General features: G+C 36.0%; 1 protein-coding gene across 4 annotated transcripts in view; it reads left to right on the forward strand.

The window, feature by feature from the left end:
- ZNF385D (zinc finger protein 385D) overlaps positions 1-20,020 on the forward strand; it is a 421,801-nt gene that overhangs the window by 316,252 nt on the left and 85,529 nt on the right. For 2 of the 4 annotated variants that reach the window (XM_017732125.1, XM_017732127.1), the window contains one exon: positions 8,772-8,882. In XM_017732125.1, coding sequence (XP_017587614.1) covers positions 8,772-8,882 — 111 coding nt within the window. The remainder of the gene's footprint in view (positions 1-8,771; positions 8,883-20,020) is intronic. The other 2 variants (XM_017732126.1, XM_017732128.1) reach the window with 1 other exon arrangement.

Below are 20,020 nucleotides of genomic sequence, written 5' to 3' on the forward strand. Positions count from 1 at the left end.
ACACATCCTGCTGTTGTGATTAGAAAGATTCACTATTATTAAATACCAATTATAACACTTGGTACAGTTTTCTGAGATACATTCACATATGAATGATGCTATTGGCAATTTGTTGTGCAACCCTCATTAGGCCTTGCCAACCTTTTGTTCCAAACCCTCGAGCACAAAACATGAAAATGCCCTTAACTTTTTTAATGTGTTCTTTTTCTCATGAACTCATTTTTGCTTTGTTCTTGATTGAATCTCAGAAAACAAATGGTGTTTGTGAACCTTAGGTTTTTATCTTTAGTAGTATCTTTAGAGATATCTTTAGGGAGGGTATAACATTTATCTCTTTTTGTTTTAAGTAATTGTTTTGGGTTTAATCATAGTTTTACCATCTGCCACTGCTTACTTAAGTGAGTAGATAAAAGAAGCAATCCACCCCTTCTTTCCACACCACTTTCATAATGCCTACTAGAAGTGGAATGAGTAATCTCTCACTTTCAAGGTGATCTGTTTCATGTTGGTCTGTTTTTGTGCTGCAATTGTTGTATTAAGCATTGTCCGCTAGATAATTGAGCAGTATGATAAACATGCCACATTTGGTTGCCTTTCATCTTCTCTCCTTTGGAAGAATCTTTTAGGTCTGGTAGAATTTTCCTTTGGATAAGCACTGAGCATCAATCATGGTTTTGTAATTGAGAAGATTGTTATCCATAGTATTTTTGCTCTGTTTGATGCATAAACCAGAGAGCATATTTTGAGTTAGATAGGACTAAAGTAAGGGCTATCCCATTTTAGAAAACCAGAGAGTGGTTCTGAGAGATGTTAGGCAAGTCACTTAATTCCAGCATTTCCCAGACAACTTTATGGATTATAAGTCCAACTTGCAATTATAAAGCTGTGTTAAGTCTGTGTACCTCCCTCACAGATGAATCTGAAATCAGAAAATGTGTGGGGAACATAGGAAAGGCAATAGAATAGTAAGAACTATCAGGTATATTAAGTTGAGTAACCGGAACTGGTGTACAATTTTTGTAATTTATTTCTGAGAAAATACCATCTGTTATCTAAAAAAGAGATTTTCAAAATAAGTTAATTGTACTTGTGAACTATTCACATCCTGTGCCAGTGAAGACTGTAGGACAGCCAGTGAATAGGCTGATAATTCCCACTGGGAGTGAGGTTTCAGCTTTATATAGTCAATGAGGTTTAGGGTTATTCATTGAACTTCTTGGACAAAACACAACACTGAGCAGTCACTCATTAGGTGAACATTGTCCATCTTCTGAGCAGAACAAAGCCAAAACCTTCTTGGGAAAATACATGAACATATTTCAAAAACATAAATTCATAACTTGTCAAATTAAAGCTTATAGGCATTTCATGTTTTTAAGGGCTGGATCTGCAACCTTAATGTTCTTTTAGCACTTTGTGTTTCTGTATTTAACACATATACACAGATTTGTTCCAGTTTGACAGTCCTTCACATGTTGTTTAGTGTGTTTGATTAGCATAATCACTGTGTGATTATTTCTCACTAGCCTTAGCATATGCAAATTCTTGTCTTTTGACTGACAACCATTATTAGACAATCAGAGTATAAGGATTTGCATAATCTCTCCGTGGTTACAGTATTTGTGTGCAATACCACTGTGAATGCAAATCCTTTTGCTCTGACTGGTTTCTGTATATTCAAGCAGCTTGCCAGAGATACTGCTGCTGCTTCAGCATCTGATTTCTAAGTGGAAAAATCTACAAGAAGAAAAGTAACAAAAAGAAAGGAAGAAATACTAGAGTCACATCAGAAAGGTAAATAGACAACTGTTACAATTAAATAGCTCCATTAGGATAAAAAAAAGGAAAGACAGAAACGCTCTTAGAGGATTTCAACAAAAGAATAAAAAGTTTACTTTGATAATCCTTTCTGAAGTAGAATTTGATTTACTGGTTGCATTGCTTGGTAAGTGACAGTAATTTTCTTTCTGATAGATACCACTTTTTTTAAAAAAAATTAATGATTCTGTAAATATTGCACATTGTTGTAGTTGGTGCATATATTTTATATTAATTATGTTATATTTAACAAGGATGAGCAATATTTCTGTTTATGTACATGGAAAGCATCAGGTTAGTTCTGCCCTTTTTCATTGATAAGAGCAGAAATGGTAGACACTGAGAAAAGATGTGCAGTGTGGAGTTCAACTCTCTGCATAATTATTCACCATAATTGTTAGGGCAATACTGAATAAATTAGCTGTAAAAGGATAAACCATGCATGGCAGCACATCTAGAACATGTATTTTAACTGTTTGACATCATATTGTTTTATTTGTATGTGAAACCAAAATATTGTTGAACATCCATTTTTTTGTGTGTGTTTAATTATGCTTACTAAGCTCTTCCCATCATTCCTTTTGAATTGTGTTCTTAGTTAGTTTATAAGATTCTTATTCACAGATTAATGTGATTTTGGAAGAAAACAGCCCTGGAGTGCGAACTTTAACAATGGGACTTGTTTCTTATGGAAATGCAGAATGCCAAATATACTTAGGATCAAATCACTGAGCTGTTGTTGAACTGCTCTGTTGCTGACCTGGTCACCAGGACATTAAGAATGTGTCAGGTAGATTGTAAGTTATAGGTCTGACACTTCTGGAAAGCATTATGTTCTGCACAAATATTTTTTTTAAACATGCATAGTTAATAAATACTGTTATGAGTGTTGAGATTGCTGTGCACACACAGAAATGAACTGCAGTGTGTGACTCCCAGTAGTTCATGTTTTTGCTGGAAATTTTAGACCATTTTGCACATGTTTTGTACATCTTGAAAATGCAACCGCAGTAGATGCCAAGTATCTCTTGGAGAGGATGTAGCTCCCACAGAGCTGAACATTGCCCATGACATGGGCAGTCTATACAGCCAATGTAAGTCTGAAAGTCTGGGAGTTCTCCAAAATATCTAAACTTCTACATAAGTAATAATATAACAATGTAGTGTATCTAATATAATATTGCTGCATCTCTACAACTGACCACCATGATTGCAGGGGAAATGTCTGTGAATTCTTGATGCCACTGAGATCACAGAGGAGCTGCTCAGTTTTCAATTCAAAATAGTTAAATTATGCTGTGAGAAAATTTCTGGCTCTAAGAGTCCCTTAGCTATAAATAAGAGTGGCTTTACACAATTGAGGAGTTTTCCTATAGCTTAACCTTTCTGTGTTTCTATAAGTATGGCACAATAATAATCGAGCAGGCAGCTTTATGTTTGAACTGGTTGGTGTTAAAATTGCATCTATTGTGCAGTTCTAAAAATGGATCAGGTTGACCAATAAGTATAATGTGGAGGACATGATATTTTGTGATTTTTGCTTGGTAGTGACAAAGATTGATTAGGATTTAAACTGTTTCCAATGCTCTTACTACTTTTGCTATTAGCTGGAACATAAGAGAATGAATGAAAGGAGCCTGCACTGAGTTATCTTTATTTCTTATCAATGTTACAACCCTAACACAATGCAATGTTACAATGAAAATAACATTAAAGGAGTTTTATTATGAGTAATCATATATCATTATTATAATTATATGTATAATTATATATATATTCTGAGTATGGTTTCTTGCCATTGGTCTGAATTTCTAGAAACATATTTGTTAGTAAGTACAAAATGAGGCCAAATAAACACATTGTAATATTATTATCAAATATGTTAGCATCTGGATTTTAAGAAGTTCTGGGAGGTGGTGATACCTGTGTCTCTAAATTAACTTAGCTGTTCAGGTAATGGAAGTCAGTCTTTTGGTAGGTAATTTTTTTTTTTTAATTACTTCTGAAATGGTCTACGGCAATTTTTTTCTGAGAGCTTCCATGACCTGACATGTTTTCCTGCTCACCTAGTAATAGATCATAATGATCTGAGTCAATCTTTTTCTGGTAATTTCTTTGGTATTGAGATAAAAATACTTTCTTACTTATTTGACTGCTTTAGGCCTACCATATGCTCTGAACAGGCTCTAGGCATCCACATCATCTTCATCCTTCGAACTGGATGCTTTTATCTATAGACATTAGCAGATTTCAATTAATTTACTGCAAACCTTAAGCATGTGAAATGCTCATATCATGCCTTTTGGTTTTAATACACAATTAAAAAGTAAGTCCCTTTGTTTTATATCCTTTTGTGATTTGACTTTTGTGGGTCAAACTTGCATGCTTTCCTTTCTTCTTGCTTTGTTGTTGTTTTTAACTTAGGCATATTCTTAATCCTCTGGGATAAGAAGTCGCAGAAAAGCAACTGTTAAAAATTCTATATATTAAAAATTTCTTGAAATTCAGGAAGACCTATGTGTTTGAATTTCATCTTCAGCATAAAACAATTCTTCACACACACACACAGAGACAAAAGAAAACACTTAGAAAGTATTTGTGGAAAATATGTAAGATTTACCTTTCCAAAGGATCAGATTTCTCTGTATGTAAAATACACCATGCCAGGTTCTGCATTACACAGATATTTAATGAAAATTTAATGAGATGATGACTTGGCTACAGAAAGCCTTCAAGGATAACAGCTTTGGTGATTCTGGAAAAGTGTCCCAGGCAGGTAGGATAGCAAGGGATCTCCTGGGTCAACTTCTTGGTGATTTCGTGGTAACTGTTTCCTCCAGAAAAGTTCATGCAGTAGCCACTCCTTTCATCTGCAGTCCACAAAATAAAGAGCATTTTCATGCTCTATAGTGAGCACAATAACAAGGAATACGTCTAATATCGTAGGTCTGACAAGACTGAATTTAACACAAGCAAAACCAAATTATAGTGAAAGGGTCAAAACTAAGAAAACTGAGTAAGGGGCCAAGTTCTATCATGCCTTTGGTTTAATCCTGGATTTTCCTGAAGTAAGGTATGCTTCTGAAGATTTTGGGAAGGGAGTACAGTATTTGATCAAAGAACGATCATCTTGCCACAAATTTCAGCTTGAATAATTAAGACACAGATGATGTAATTGGTGTGCACGTATTGAAATAAAAAAATGAATTAACTTTTATATTTGTCTTCATTGCCCAACCTAATAGTCATCTTGTGGTTTGCAGTAAACCTTGAGCACTGCGCTATCCTTAGACTGACCACATGGAGAAGCGTAACATATAGATAATGCCTGGTGCTGGAGAGTAGAGAGGCAAAAGGTGATGGACAAGTGGAACACAGTGCGGCTCTCAGAGCAAACTCTTTGTGCTTTAACTTACAGTGCAAATATATTGTCAAGAGGAAGTAAAGAGACATCTTGCCAGCCTTGGTCTTCTGCACAGCTTTGACAGCTGGATGACAATCTTTCATGTGAATTGCAAACTTCTCTGTCCTTCACTTTAAATGAGAGTAAATTAAATTACTTTCATCTAATAAATAAAATCCAGAAATTGTAAAATAGCACTAGTAATAAGTACAAAGCAGATTTTATCAAAGTTTATCATGATAACTTTTATTTTGAAGGTGCATACAACTTACATAAGTTGAAATAAAATTGATATGTGTAATTAGTAATGTTCAGTAAGCCTAGATGTGCTTGAAGATGCTTTAAAGTATCTCACCACTTCCTGATTATCTCAGCTATATGATATTATTTCCCTCTTTATACTTCCCTGCAATTCTTGCTCTCTGTTTTCTACAGTCAGCTAGTTCTATTCCTCTGACTCTCAGCAGGCCTCCCCTCTGTCTTCCAGTATCTGTGAGTACTGAGTCCTTACCATGCTGCACCTAAGTATCCTGTTGCCTCTCAGATTTCCTGCATAAAACTTGTGGAGGGTTATCTGGTGCTTTTGGATGTTTATTTGGATTTCATGTATTCGTGATGTTTCCCAAATGAAATCTCCAGGGAAAAATAATAATGTTAAATACCCCTCAAGCATTTTGTCCCAACTTTATTAGAATCTGGTACTAAATTTTTAAGTTTAGCTGTGCTTTGCAGTATCAAAGAACAATTCTCCCATCCTTGGAAGTGCCCAAGACCAGGCTGGATGAGGCTTTGAGCAACCTGGTCTAGTGGAATGTGTCCCTGCCCATGGCAGGGTGTTGGAAATAAATAAGATATAAGGTCCTTTCCAACCCAAACAATTCTATGATTCTATGATGCTCTGTACTGGCAGAGAAGAAGGGATTATTATTTTGAAGCAACTTTTCTCAATTAATCTGAAAGCCATACAGAACACTTCTTTATTTAGAGCCACAAACACAAGTAATCCTGTTCACAGTCATGCCATATAGCTCTGTATCTAGAAGTTTACATCTTTAAAAACTCAGAGGGAAGTGCAGATGGGTTTCTGCATCAGCACATAAACAAGAGAAAATCTGTGGTCTTATTAGGAAAGAAACCCTACATTTTTCCGTGAGGCCAAAGTAAAATTAAATATAACATAGAGTCAACTATTCTACACATTCGTGATCTTTTTAATTCTAAAAAATATTCTGTCTCATTCTTGATATGTAAGCATCAGTTGCCTCAGAAATCCAACCTCATTTGGAGCTAGAATACTTATTCTGAAGATGGGTAAATCCAATTAAAAAAAATACAGTCTTTCCATCTTGTGAACCATGGTAGTATCTTTCATTTAACCCTTAGAGCACTTCTTTCAAGTCATTATCTCACAATGACTTGGCTTTCTCAAGTCATTGTGAGATAATGGGCACTTGTGCAATAGTGGGAAAGACTAACATGTTAACACTGAAGGCCATTATCTCACATTATCTGATGAGTGCCATAACTTGAGAAAGTGAACAAAGAAACTCTCTAAAGCATCTCACAGCTGTGATTAATGTGAAGGCAAACAGTTACACTGGATCAAGGAATGCACAATTTCTTGTTACCATGTGCTGAATTATCCATATATCTGAACTTGAGGTTTCCCTAATTACTTTAGATCTGCAGTGGCAAAAGGAACAGAATGTCTCCAAACTTAAACAGCACAGAATTAGCATCAGTTAAGACCAGGTCATACTTTAGTGTTAAAAATAGCAAGATACAGGTCTATTGATTGATTCTTCTGGCATAAGAATTCACCTCTCAGATAGTGGAGCAGTCAAAAAAGAAGGGCTATTACTATTTATTTACTTTACTACGTAGTGGTGTTCTTTCTGGTCTATATAATAGTATTTTTGGGTTTGGGGCTTTTTCAAGATCATGTTACTCAGTAAAATGAGTGCTCCTAGGGCATGGTTTGATCACTGCAGAAAGTCTTACACAGCATGCTGTCGTATTTCGGAGCTTGATATACTCTGCCCTTAGTCCTCGGTGTTATTTTGGGGTTATGTTACAGTGGCATCCCTAGTTTCTAGGTGGGTTTGGTGTTCCTTTGTGCAGATCCTTACAAAAATGTGTGACGTGTTTCACATCAAATTGAAGAAGATGCTCAAACTGGGAATTTTTCCAGTCTGTTCTACCATTCTATAAAGCTCTGCTGTTTTCCTTGGGTTGTTTTTTTGTTTTTTTTTTTTTTTTTTGGGGGGGGGAGGTTGTGTGTGTGTGTGTTTAATTTTTAAATTTTTTTTTAACACATCTGATTTTCTTTTCAACAGGAATTAATTTAAAGACCTTTTTCATATCTGACACTGAACAGCTGTCAGGTGATACAAAAATTCTGTAGTGATCTGTTCTGGATTCACTGCAATAGAGGCCATGACTGTCTACCATTACAGATTTCATGAATAATTGATTACTCTAAGGAAAAGCTCTGATTCTTTATTTATCAAATAACCCTTTGCCAACAGACTAGAAAATAGTGAATCATGGAGACATGGGCATGGAAAGAGATGGGGTTTTTTTCACGACATACACAGATTATGCTCTGTGGATACTGGTTATCAGAATTAGTCAAAATATGTGGTTTTTTACAATTCAAAGATAAAAAATATCAGTGGCTTAACCAAGTGGTTGCAAAGCTATTACCAGATTTTTAAAGTAGCTGTCAAATGTTTTTTGTGAAAAAGAAATAAGAATCATTTTTTCTAATGAATTTTGGGAACATGATTTCAATCCTCCAAGTAAAAAAAACCATTGAGTAGTTTTTCTGAAATTCTCTGCCAAAATGGTAATTTTTTTTATAGGGACCCTGACTTACAGGCACTATCAGATCAGTATTCTGGTAGAAGTCAGCTCAGAATAAACCCTTTCATAAAAGTCCAAATTCATCCTTAAAGCAGAGTTTTCTCAAAATAGTTTCCTCCAAATGACTGTGAAAATAATCTCTGGAGGATTTGTATCTTTCATAAGTTGTGTAGATGTTGTTTCAGGGAAGAGATTCATTTATTGGTTCATGGGATATTATATTATTTTTATAATACTGAGCTATTGTGTGCTATTCTGGAATTATTTGTACATAATATTCTTTCACATTTTCATTAATCCTTTTCTTAGCAATTTTATTTAAAATATTCTTGTTTTATTTATCGAGCTATCTTTTCTCTGATATAAAAATCACAAATTGGTGTTTGCATAGGTAAACTTGTTCAACATTTACAGCTTTTACCTTTCTTCAGTAAAGGGATATTGGTGCATATAAAATTGAACTAAAGATGTATTTCAATAGTATCTAATGACACTTTTCTTTGTTCCTTTCTGCATAAGCTCTTTGTTTAACTGCATGAAGAAGAAATACTCGTTTTCAAAGAAAAATAGTAGTTTTTTGTAGATCATGGTATGGCATGATGCAGAATCTGTTTTGAGATTGTAGATAATATAGCACACAGTGGAACAGCAAAAGCTTTTTATTTTTCTTCTTCTCTCTTCACAGATGGACCCAATTCAAAAAGCTGTAATAAATCATACATTTGGAGTTCCTCTTCCTCATCGAAGAAAGCAAATCATATCATGCAACATTTGCCAGCTGAGATTCAATTCTGATGTAAGTCGATCATTTTGTATCAGATTAGAAATATGTACTTATCTTCTAGGATGTGCCATAATTTTCATAAATTGAACCTAAATGAAACGTTGTGATTTCAGTTTGTCTCTCAGCAGATGAAAAGGCTGTAAGATGTTTCAAATAAACACAATGGTTTGGTAGTGTTTATACACCCAGCCAGATTTTCCCTGCCAATATATCACTGTAAGCTCATCAACTTCAGTTGTGCTGCACTGAGTGTAAATAGGAAAAATTGACAGATCCATTACTGCTAATAAGGCTGGTATATCTGCTGGATCCTAATTTTTCTACCAGTCTTGGATATGTTTACCTTCAGTTGGCTCCTACCTTGCATCCTGTCATTCCTCCAGCAATGAAACAGAGCAAGCTGAACTGGAGATGGTCTCTAATACACCGAGGAAACCTGTCTCCCATAATTACCCAAGGAAGCTGTGCTGTGGTGCTCCTTGCCAAGTAATACCTGTTGTGTCACAGAAAAGCCTCTTAGGTTTTAACTCTTCTGTTTCCTTCTCGGAATCACTGTGTATGCAGACAAAACCTGAAACACTACAATATATTTTCTTCTGTTATTCTAGTCTCTTCAGGAAGTTTCTTCACATGGGCATTGCTAGTGGAAACTAATCTTCCCCTGTCTTTATTGCACTACTTAATTTAAATATGGAAGTTACTTCTGTCAGAATAAGCCACAAGCTTCCTTCCTAATTTTAGTCATAGGAAGAAGTGAAATAATTCTTGTGTGCTCCTGCTTCTTTACAGGCCACTATTTATGTACATTTTGTACTATTGTTAATTTATTGATTAGTTATCAAAGCCATGAGTTTGTCAAAAACTTAAATTGAACCTTGATGCCTAGTTTTAGGGATTTCCCACCTGGGAGTGAAAACAATGTAGTTCTTTTCATTCCCCTCAGCTTTTTAGCCCTTGGAAATAATTTTTAAAATATCTCAGTCACAATTTCCGGACCAGTCAGCATCACATAGTTAATTTTACTGATGACTCCAGGTTATTTAGTTCATTTACTGAATGGATGGACACCTTATCTTCTAACACTGACATAATTCTCGGAGTGGTACAAGGAAGGGTAATACACTCTGGAATTGTCATGTCCCTCACAGATAAAAATAGATGAGTCGAATTAGGTTCTTCCATTTAGAAGCCAGATGCCAAAATTAGGACTGTGGATACTGAGTCATTCATGAGGAGAGGATGATGGAGACTTCTGGGCCACAGTGGATCTTACCAACTAAACAGCCCAATTTATCACTCAAAATTTTCAGCTTTTTCAGCTTTGTCTTAGGAAAAAGCATGTCACGCTGAACCAGACATAGTGTATAGCTGAAAGAGGTATCAGATACTTCAATGTTACATACTAGAGTGAAACACCCCCTTTCAAAGAGGATACAGTTTGTTTGTCTGCAAAAAGATCCAGAAAAAGACAAGATGAACACATCAGTAAAGTTACTTAGTCATTAGCAGTTACACAACTTGGATTGACATGTGGAGTGGAAAATTTTCCAGCTGAGAGAATCTAGGCATTTTCCAGAATAAAATGTTTGAAGTAAAAATCCCTCTGCACAGAAACAAACAAGGCATCAGTGGACACTGATACTTTTTACTCAGAGGACTACTCTGCTGCCATACAGGTCTTTTTCTGCTGTTCTTAGAAAAGATTCTGAAGAAGAGAGAGGGAAGGAGCAGAGGCCATTTTCAGAGTCACTTACAGTGTCCAAAAAACGGGTTTCAGAAGGAATCTATTAATTTAAGCTGTTCACAGAAAACTCTTGGAAGACTAGCTGATATTTATCACACCTTCAGGTGTTAGAGGCTTGAACTCAAATAGCCAATACTGTTCAGAAGGTTGTTTAATGCTTCCCTCTCTCTAATAGATCAATATTATCTCTATGGAATGGGGAGACCTTCTTGATGAGTATGTTTCACTTTCCATTTTTAATATTCACCTAAGTTTTAAAGCAACCACGGTGTTGATTTATGGAGAGATTACGATCCAAAATCCACCCATTGATTAACCTGGAATGATATCTCTCCCCCTTTTCACTACCACACCGAGGCAATTTGTGGATATCTTTATGATGGTCTCTTCTCATTCCAGTGCTTATAGTTATTACTGCTGGAAATCACAAAGTGCTCTGCTGAGGTTTTCAAGAAATAATTTGTAGTCAGAATTCCACTGCAGTTTAGGAATGTTTTTCTGCAACATGAAGGGAATAGGCAGAGCTATTTCCTCCATTGCTTAGGTAATTTTGAAATGTCCACCCATGTTTGAAGCAAAAATGTGCTAAACTAAAGATTTAATATTGGGATTCAAAGAAAAGACTGCTTCGAAGAAAAAGAGCTGTTAGCTATCATTTTTTGATACCTCTATTACGAATGGCAAGCACACACATTGTAATTCTTTCTCCTATTATCATGAAAAAGTTTTCATTTACTCAATATTCCTACCTTTCATTTTCATCATGTTTTGTTGAACACGATTTAAATCCATAGCAACAATAAATAACTTTTCTGTCTAGGAACCTTGGCTTTGTGTCTATTCTACCAATATGTCTCTAGTTTTAGATGTGGGAGATAGGTTTTATCAGAGAGTAATGAATAGAAATTCCATTTGCCTGCTACACAATATTATGAAAATGTTTACAATAAAACTGGTCTGTGGTATTTTTCTTTTTTTGCATAGAATACACAATTTTCTCCCTTTCAATACAGATTTCTTTAAGAGCAGCAGGGCTTTTTTTTCTGGTTACATGGTATCAAAATTCCATTTAAAAAAAAAACGAGAAAAGGCAGTACAATAGTCTAAAATCATTTAGCTTCTTTGTAAAGGAGTTATCTATACATCTTCATGACAGCTGTGTGTTCAGTATTTCTTTTTAAAATAGCTCTCATACAAGGTAAGGGAGGAATGTGCAAATAACCAAAGCCTTTCCATGCTGAGAAAAAACATTAGAACAGCAGAGGTAGGTTTTGTGGAGTCCATTCCAATAAATTTTTTTTTTTTTTAAATTCAGACAAATCTAGATATATCATTTACACTCACATTGTGCATTCAGTCAAATTCAGTGAAAAGTTTAAATATATGCTTAGCTGCAAGTGCTTATGTTGCCACTTAGATGTTTGCAGCTGCTGAGAGCTATTGCAGCAGTAAATGCATGCTTCGTAGCAAACATTAAATATCTGCTAAAAGTATCTGTAAAATGAAGTCCAGCTGACCTCAGTAGGATAACTCAGGTGCCTGTAGGTAGCTGTAGGAGTAAATTTTCTGCTTATGGCCTGGAAAAAAAGGAAAAAAAACACTTACTGAATTTTCCAGCCTTGAGTATTTGATCTTCCTTTGCCCACATTTCTGATTTTATTATTTGATGAAGTTATCTAGTTATCAGTATCTGTCAACAAGGTCAATTTTTGCAAAGGGATTACCTTTTTCTTCCCTCTCATTTAATGAGATGGCTGAGTGATGACCTAGTTTGCCTTTAAAGAAAGGTTGGGCAGCATTCTGATGTGTTCACAGGACTTGAATTCCATTATGACACACTTAAAAAATATTTCCAATTACATGAGCCAGAAATTATTGTTTGATTTAAATAGCAACAGTAGTAATATTTCCCTGCAAATCAGGGGTGCTCATCAGTCCTCATTTGTTGGATTTTTACCTCATTTTTAGCCATCTCTATGAAACAAAGGTATCACTGAATTGATATATTGTTCCACTGTATGAATTTGTCAGGATTCAAAAGGTGCTCTTCCACTAAAACAACAGTGAAGGATTTTTTTTAGGATAAGGATGCAATAAAACTCTGCAGTATTTGCCTGTAGTTCTAATTTCTGTGGGGAAAGAAGCAGGACCAGAGGACTAATATCCTATTTAGTCTATGCTTGATATCTAGAACAAAAGATTAATGTATCAACTTGTAAGAGCCTAGGGTATAATAAGGCGATAATAAACAGTCAACATGAATTTGTCAACAACAAATCACGTCAAATGAATCTAATTTTTTCCTTTGACAGGGTAATTGGCCTAATGGATAATAGGGAATAAATAGATGTGACATATTTTGGCTTTAACAAGGGTTTATACAGTCCTATGTGACAGTCCTGTAAAGTAAGTAGGGGAACATGGTCCAGGTGAAATTATTAAAAGTTGGTTGCAAAACAGAATGAAGAACTGCAGTGAGAGTAGTTGCTGAGGGTTTCCTGTCAAAACAGAAGATCACAAGTCAGGATTTGCAAGAGTCTCTTCCATGCTTGCTGCTACTCTAATTTTTCATTAGCAGTGTGCCTGACAGAATGGAGTGCACATATGCCAATTTTGTTGTTGACATCTAGATGGAGGGTGGCAGCCTCTTGATGGAAGGTGGGAAGTTCCAAATCTCAGTCCAAAATTATCTCCAGTTGGAGAAAACAGTCTGGAATTCTGACAAGTGCAGTAAATAAAAGCATGAACTATTGTGCTTATGCTGGAAAAAGTAAATGCACAAGTACTAAAATGAGTAAATGTCGGGCTTAATGGCAAAAAAGAAATTATAGTGAATCATAATCCAAATATGATGGCTAATGCAGAAAAAAAAAAAGAAAAACTCACCCAACTAATCCTGTGATAATTTTTTCCCCCAAATATGACATTTATCAATAAGTATTCCACAGCAAATATTCAAGAGCAGCCCTACAGAGAAGGACTGGTGTGCTTGTGGATAGAGGCTGGACATGACCGGACAATATGCGCTTGCAGCCCAGAAAGCAAAACAAGTCTTGGTCTGCATCCAAAATAGAGTGGGCAGCAGGTCAACTCCAAGAGCTCCACTCTTTTGAGACCCGAGCTCAAGCACTGCATTCAGCACAGGGATCCTCAGCACAGGAAAGACATGGAGCTGTTGGAGCGGGTCCAGAGGGGGGACACCAAGACGATCAGTGGGCTTGAACACCTCTCCTGTGAGGAGAAGCTGAGAGAGTTGGAATTGTTCAGACTGGAGAAGGGAATGCAGTAGGGATCACTGTGGCCTCTCAGGACTTAGAAGAAAGATGGGAACAAACTTTTGGATAAGAGGTAATGGTTTTAAACCTGAAGGTCAATTTAGAGCAGGTATAAGAAATAAGTTTATTAAAATGAGGGTGATAGAACACTGGAATGGGTTTCCCAGAGAGGTAGTGGATGCCCTACCCCTGGAAATATCCAAGGTCAGGTTGGACTGACCTCTGAGCAACCTGATCTAGTTCAAGATGGTCCTGCTTCTTGCAAAGGTGCTAAACTAGATGACCTTTAAAAGGTCCCTTCCAACTCAAACTATTCTATGATTCTATGAGTTTAAATTGGCAGTGCCTCAGGTGAAGAATTATTTGTAACAGTGGTCATCACACTCCAACAAAAGCATAATTAGTTGCAGAATTTAGAACACACCCACTAGTATGACAAGACATGAAAAAAATTCTCTTAGTTAGGGAAAGCAGAAAGAACTGGATTAATGTACAGCAAAAAATATACAGGAAAATATAGTAGGTTATCCATATGTGTAAGGGGGTTAGTAAGAGTTCAGTGACCAATTGATCTCTGTGTTCCTTGGTTTTGATAGATAAGTAAATTTGGCTAATTCGTCAGATTAATTTGATTTAAAAGATTTTTTTGTTGGACTGCTTCGTGAAACAATTTTAGCTGTAATGGTAGTGAAGTTCTGGAAGGAAACCCATAGGGACAGTTGAGGGGTGCTTGTTGGCAGAGAGTGTTCACAAATTAAGCACCTATGTCTGAGGATGGACAAGAAATGGTGAACATAATCCCACACCTCAGAGAGGCATTATATGACATCTTGCTTGATTAATTTACAAATATCTCTCTGTGGTTTGGAAGGTATAATAGAGACTTCATTCCTCATCCATGCCCAATGACTGTCATAGCTGGCCTGCAGCCTCTGTCTTGAAAAGAGAGGGGAACTTTGAAATATTGGTCCATTAAGAACCAGGAAAGGCTGGTACAGTCAAATGCTACAAGTTATTTAGCATTTTACCCTTCTGATTTGAAATCTGCTGTTTTTCAATTTCCAAAGATATGCTTAAATGGTATTTGGAGCAATCAGTACTATTTGTCTCATTCGCTGTTCTGTTTGTGGCTATAGCCACAGAGTCTTATTCTTTGCATGTCTTGTTGTGCTTCCAATTATGGGTTAGATTCAGATTTACAATTAAGCTAGACATTTAGAATCCTGGTTTGATATAAACCAAATAATTTCTGCTTGAATTGTAATACTCATCTTTTTTAACCAAAGTCACTTTTGGCAGGTATTATTAGCCACCAAGCACCTTTCTTGATTGATTGATTGATTGATAGATTATCTTTGGGCATTTTATTTTTTGTCTTGCCAAACCAATGTGCCTGTGTTATATGAATCCATCAACCTAGTTCTTTAAGGAGATGCTTTTATGTAAATGTTTACAGATGCTCAGCATCCCCTTAAAATGAGTATTACTATATGAGGGTATAGTATTGACTGCAGCAGTTGTACCTGAACAAGAATAAAAGTTCATCCAGATTTAACTCATTCATGTATATATGTAGTTTATATATTTCTGTAACTGTCTGTATATATTCTGCTTCTTTCTCATAGTCCACCATATTTCCTGTACTATGGAGTTAAGTGTAAGGAGAAACAAATGCTGATTCCAGTTGCAGAATTGCACATGCTGTTTATTTGAGATCAGAATGTGAGTGAAAATGGAAATACACTCAAAGGGGATATTTTTCTAGAGGTACTGGCCTATGGTATTCACTGTATAAAGTGCAAGTAATCACAGAAAGTGATTAGCGTGGTGATTTCCATGGGGTACTGGCATTTGCATCAATACAATATAGAAACTGTAAAGAATTGCTAGCAAAATATTTCATTATTTGATTTTTTGGCATTCCAATAGTCTAGTCAAATAGCACTGAATATTTTGCACTTACACTGCATACATGAATAATTTGAAAACAACCTGGTATGTACTCTGCCCAATATGATGTTCAGTGGAGTCTGGTTTTGTAGGCTTAGCCTGCACATTTTAGAAGCATTACCTCCTCTTTCCTAGAGCATAGTTTTAAAGACTGTAATATGAATTGCAGTCAGATCCTGTGCAGGTCTGGGCTCTCCCATACTAGAGCATTCAAGCTTTTAAAAATTATTTTTATTTTCATTTTTTTAAATATTTATTTTGAAATAAAATAATCTTAATTTGCTTATATGTAAACTTTTTCATGCAGGAAATAAGTAACTTAATTTATAGATTGTGAATTGCAGAATAATCTGGATTTAAGAGTAGTAATAAATTTTCACATAACCTCTAGTTTCTTAAAGCATTTCTAAAATGCTTAAGTAGAAAGTATAATTAATTTCCTTTTGTTGTAGAAAGTACTTTTCCCATAATTTTCACTTTCTATACAGTAGTTCTATGAATCTGTACAACCTAGAAGCAGAAATTAATCATATCTGACACAGTACCTTCTTTAGCTTTGAAGTACTTTTGATGTTTGAACTCCAGAGTACTTTTGGAGCACTTTTGGTGTTGAACTGAGCCCTCTGACTGATATCTTAAGGTTGTGACTATTACTTTGCCTCTTAAGAACTTTCAGCAATCTAAATATTTTGTGTGACCCTCAGTAACTGCTGTGAGTGGTCTCGGTGTGGTGTGCAAGCTGTGGAGTTCTCTAGACAAATTCACTACACAAACTCTTGATAATCCTTGTCCTTATCTCCTGTCTTTTAATGAAAGTAACCTATTCTGTCTAGAAAATCTGTCCTGTTCCAGAACGTGGAGCAGCCTGGGGGTATCAGGCCCACTGGGACATTGCCTGAGGTCAAGAAGACAGTAGGAAAGAAGGATGTTTTAAGTGACTGAACTTTAAGAAAGCACATTCTTAATATCAGCTGTTTTGTCAGGCTGTTGCTGGTGGGGAGAGATGGAGTGCCTTGGTGTTCCCTATGTTCCTATTACAAGACTTACACTTTCCTCTCAAAATTCACTCTCTAGTCACATTCAGCAGTGGTAGTACAAGAGAGAGTGTCTAAATGAAGCACTGGAATGGGCTCCCAAGGGAAGTAGTTGGCTCACCATCCTTCAAGGTAAAGATGGGTAGATATTGTACCTAGGGACTTGGTAATGCTGGGTTAACAGTTGGACTCGATCTTAAATGTCTTTTCTAATCTAAACTATTCCATATATCCAGGAGAAAAGAAAATCTAATACTTTCAGCTACCTGGTCCCTGAACAAGCAGGGTTGAGGAGAAATGTCTAATGTTTATGTCAAGTGAATATCAGAGTCACTATAGGAACATGATCCTGGAGAGATTAAAGCATTCAGCTGATCATCAGGTGTTGCTGTGTAGGACTTGGATTATGTAAAACTTAAACTTTTTCATTTTCATTTGGCAGCTCTTGCTTCCTACCTCTGCTCATCCTATTAGGTTATTTCATTTTCAAAGCTCTCACTTATTTTGATAAAACCAGTCAAGTGTGCAGAAGGTTTGACATCTCTTTTAAATTACTAGATTTGCCAAAAATTATATGTGAATAGGCAATTGCTCTCTCTGATAGTCCTGTTTATAAATAGCAAAAGATTAATGACCAGTATTCTGACATTGAATATGAAGACAAATTAGTTTAAAAGGTTTCTGCTTCTGGCACTGAAGAGAATGGTTGCACTATTTGCCCTTTTGGGGCCAACTTTTAACTTCATGTGGACATGGATCTCAGAACTGCAAAGAGCTGAAGGAACGGCAGAGGTGATCACAGTTAATAAGACAGAAAGTTTGAAATAAAAGCAACTTCCCTCCACATCTGTGTGTGTTACTGTCAGAAATTTCCTTTCTCTCAGAAATGATTAAATTAATATATAATAATGTATCAGAAAACATTATACTGGGAGGCAGGATGCAGACCTAAATGGTCTCATAGGTCCTAGATCTTCCAAAATCTGCTTTCAGCTGATTATCTGTTACTCACTGAGATGTATTCCAGGCAAATTACAAATATGTTTCCAGTTGTTTTAATGGATTTGGTCCTGTAACTACATTCTTTGGGTTACAACAGAGTCAGAAAGATTTTGTGCCTGGAGGAGGATGGAGGAACATGCAAATGAAGTTCAAATGCTAAAGTTGGGCAGGTAGAGGCTAACCAGAGCTTCTTTGAAGTCTTTGGTTGGAATTGTGGGAAAGAAGACAATGCTCAGTATTTTTTAACTGTACATTGAAAAATACCATTTTATACATGAGGGAATTGGTATAGGCAGGGGAAAAGATAGACAGTATAAAAAAGGGGAAAGGAAGACCCTCTTCCAGTTCTCTATTGTGACATTCATGGAAAAGTCTTCACTTCTTGCTCTGCACTTACTTGTACTTGAGGCAGTTTTCTCCTGTCAGCTTCTTCAGTCAACGTGCAAAGTGAGTCAGTCAACTCTAATAAGCAACTGAAATTTAAGAAAAAATGTGCTGGGGACTCTTTACAGAAACCACTTTCCAATAGCAAGTCCTCACTTAAAAGGAAATACTAATTTTAAATTCTTTGTTGTGCAGTCTTCATCTAGCTTTTTTTTTTTTTTTTGTCTAAGTTCTTACATGCACATTTATTTAAGAATTCATACAGTAGAGAATCTGAGATTCTAGATTATTAATAGTAGGGGCAGATAACAGATTTCACTGTAAAAATGTCAAAACATTGTCTGCTTCCAGTTACCAATCAGTGACTCCTGGTTCACTCTATTAGGCACTGATAAGGAAATAAAAAAGCCCAAAGATGAAAAGACAGGGGTATATGCCAGTCGCCAGTCTGGTTTACAGAAAGAGTAGAGTGAAGAAAATGTGCAGCAAATAGTATTTTTCATCAAGCCTCCTCCCCCCACCCACCCCCCCCAATTCTTCTAAAAATGCATTAAGAGTAAATTTGTGCTTATACTTGGCTTTGGTTGATGATACTCTCTTCCAACACCCATAAAATATTTCCAAATATTGTTACACAGACTCTGGACACCTTTTTTTTTCTCTTTTTGGTCAGTAAATTTGCAATCCCTGATGTACCAGTAATATATTCTTCTCCGTTGTGTCTGTGCAGCCTCTTCTTGTAGCATATATAATGTTTCCTTTTGAAAGAATTGCTATTAAACATAACTGCCCCTGATGTAAACAAATTCCACTTCAGAACCTTCAGGCCTGACTTTTTCAGCTCCCAAGTTCTTTTATCCCTCCTCTCATGTCTTTTACAGTCTCTGGAGATAGTGCTATTCTGGGTACTTACTTACACCAGAGCTAACAGCTGTGAGCCTTATCCTCTGAAGGAGTGGAAGTGCAACCTAATATGTCCTTTTAAAAGCCTTATATTGGAAGAAAAAAGCACATATTTGAACTATACTTTTGAGGGTGTATTGCCCACACTTGTGCATTTTTTTTTTTAAGCTCAATTGAAAATGAAGTCTTTCAAGGTTTTAAATGGCTAAAGGGGACTTCTTTTCAGCAAAGAGTTCAATATGGCAGTTACACCTAACTCCCCCATGACCCTTAAAAGCTGAATTATGAATTCAAAACATGTATTTAAACTGAGGTAATGGTCTACTGGTAGAGCATACAGGTACTTTCATATATATAATTGTTTCATGAGGTGATCTCAAAGTATGATTTTAAAAATACAAGGCTTTATTCTGTTTCGTATTTAGATAGGTCTCATTGTATTGTGGTGGGATAACTTTAGATACAGATGCATAGCAAATGTACTGAATTAATTTATGTTAGCAATTTTTTGATGGGCATAAATGTTTCTTTTTATTCCTTAGGAAGGAGATTTTAGAAGGTAGTCTCTGAACAGGTTTTATCCTTTCCCCAGCATAGCCTATTTTCTCTGCATCAGCGGACTTGTCATGATAATCAACTTTTTTGTCCTAACCATCAATCACTCCTGATTATAGCTGGGGAGAAGTTCTGTTCTGTTGATCAGCCCATCAGCGCACATAATGTTACACCTGGAGACAAGTGAAAATCATCCCTTGGTGGGAGAATCACTTGCCTTCAATCCTTTTGTCTGAAGTATTTTAATTTACATTTAGAGTAATGAAATTGTCAGTGCTTGCTTTGATTTTATTATTTCTTTGA

This window comes from Corvus brachyrhynchos, unplaced genomic scaffold, assembly GCF_000691975.1.
Source record: "Corvus brachyrhynchos isolate BGI_N302 unplaced genomic scaffold, ASM69197v1 scaffold53, whole genome shotgun sequence".
Taxonomy (NCBI): Eukaryota; Metazoa; Chordata; class Aves; order Passeriformes; family Corvidae; genus Corvus; species Corvus brachyrhynchos.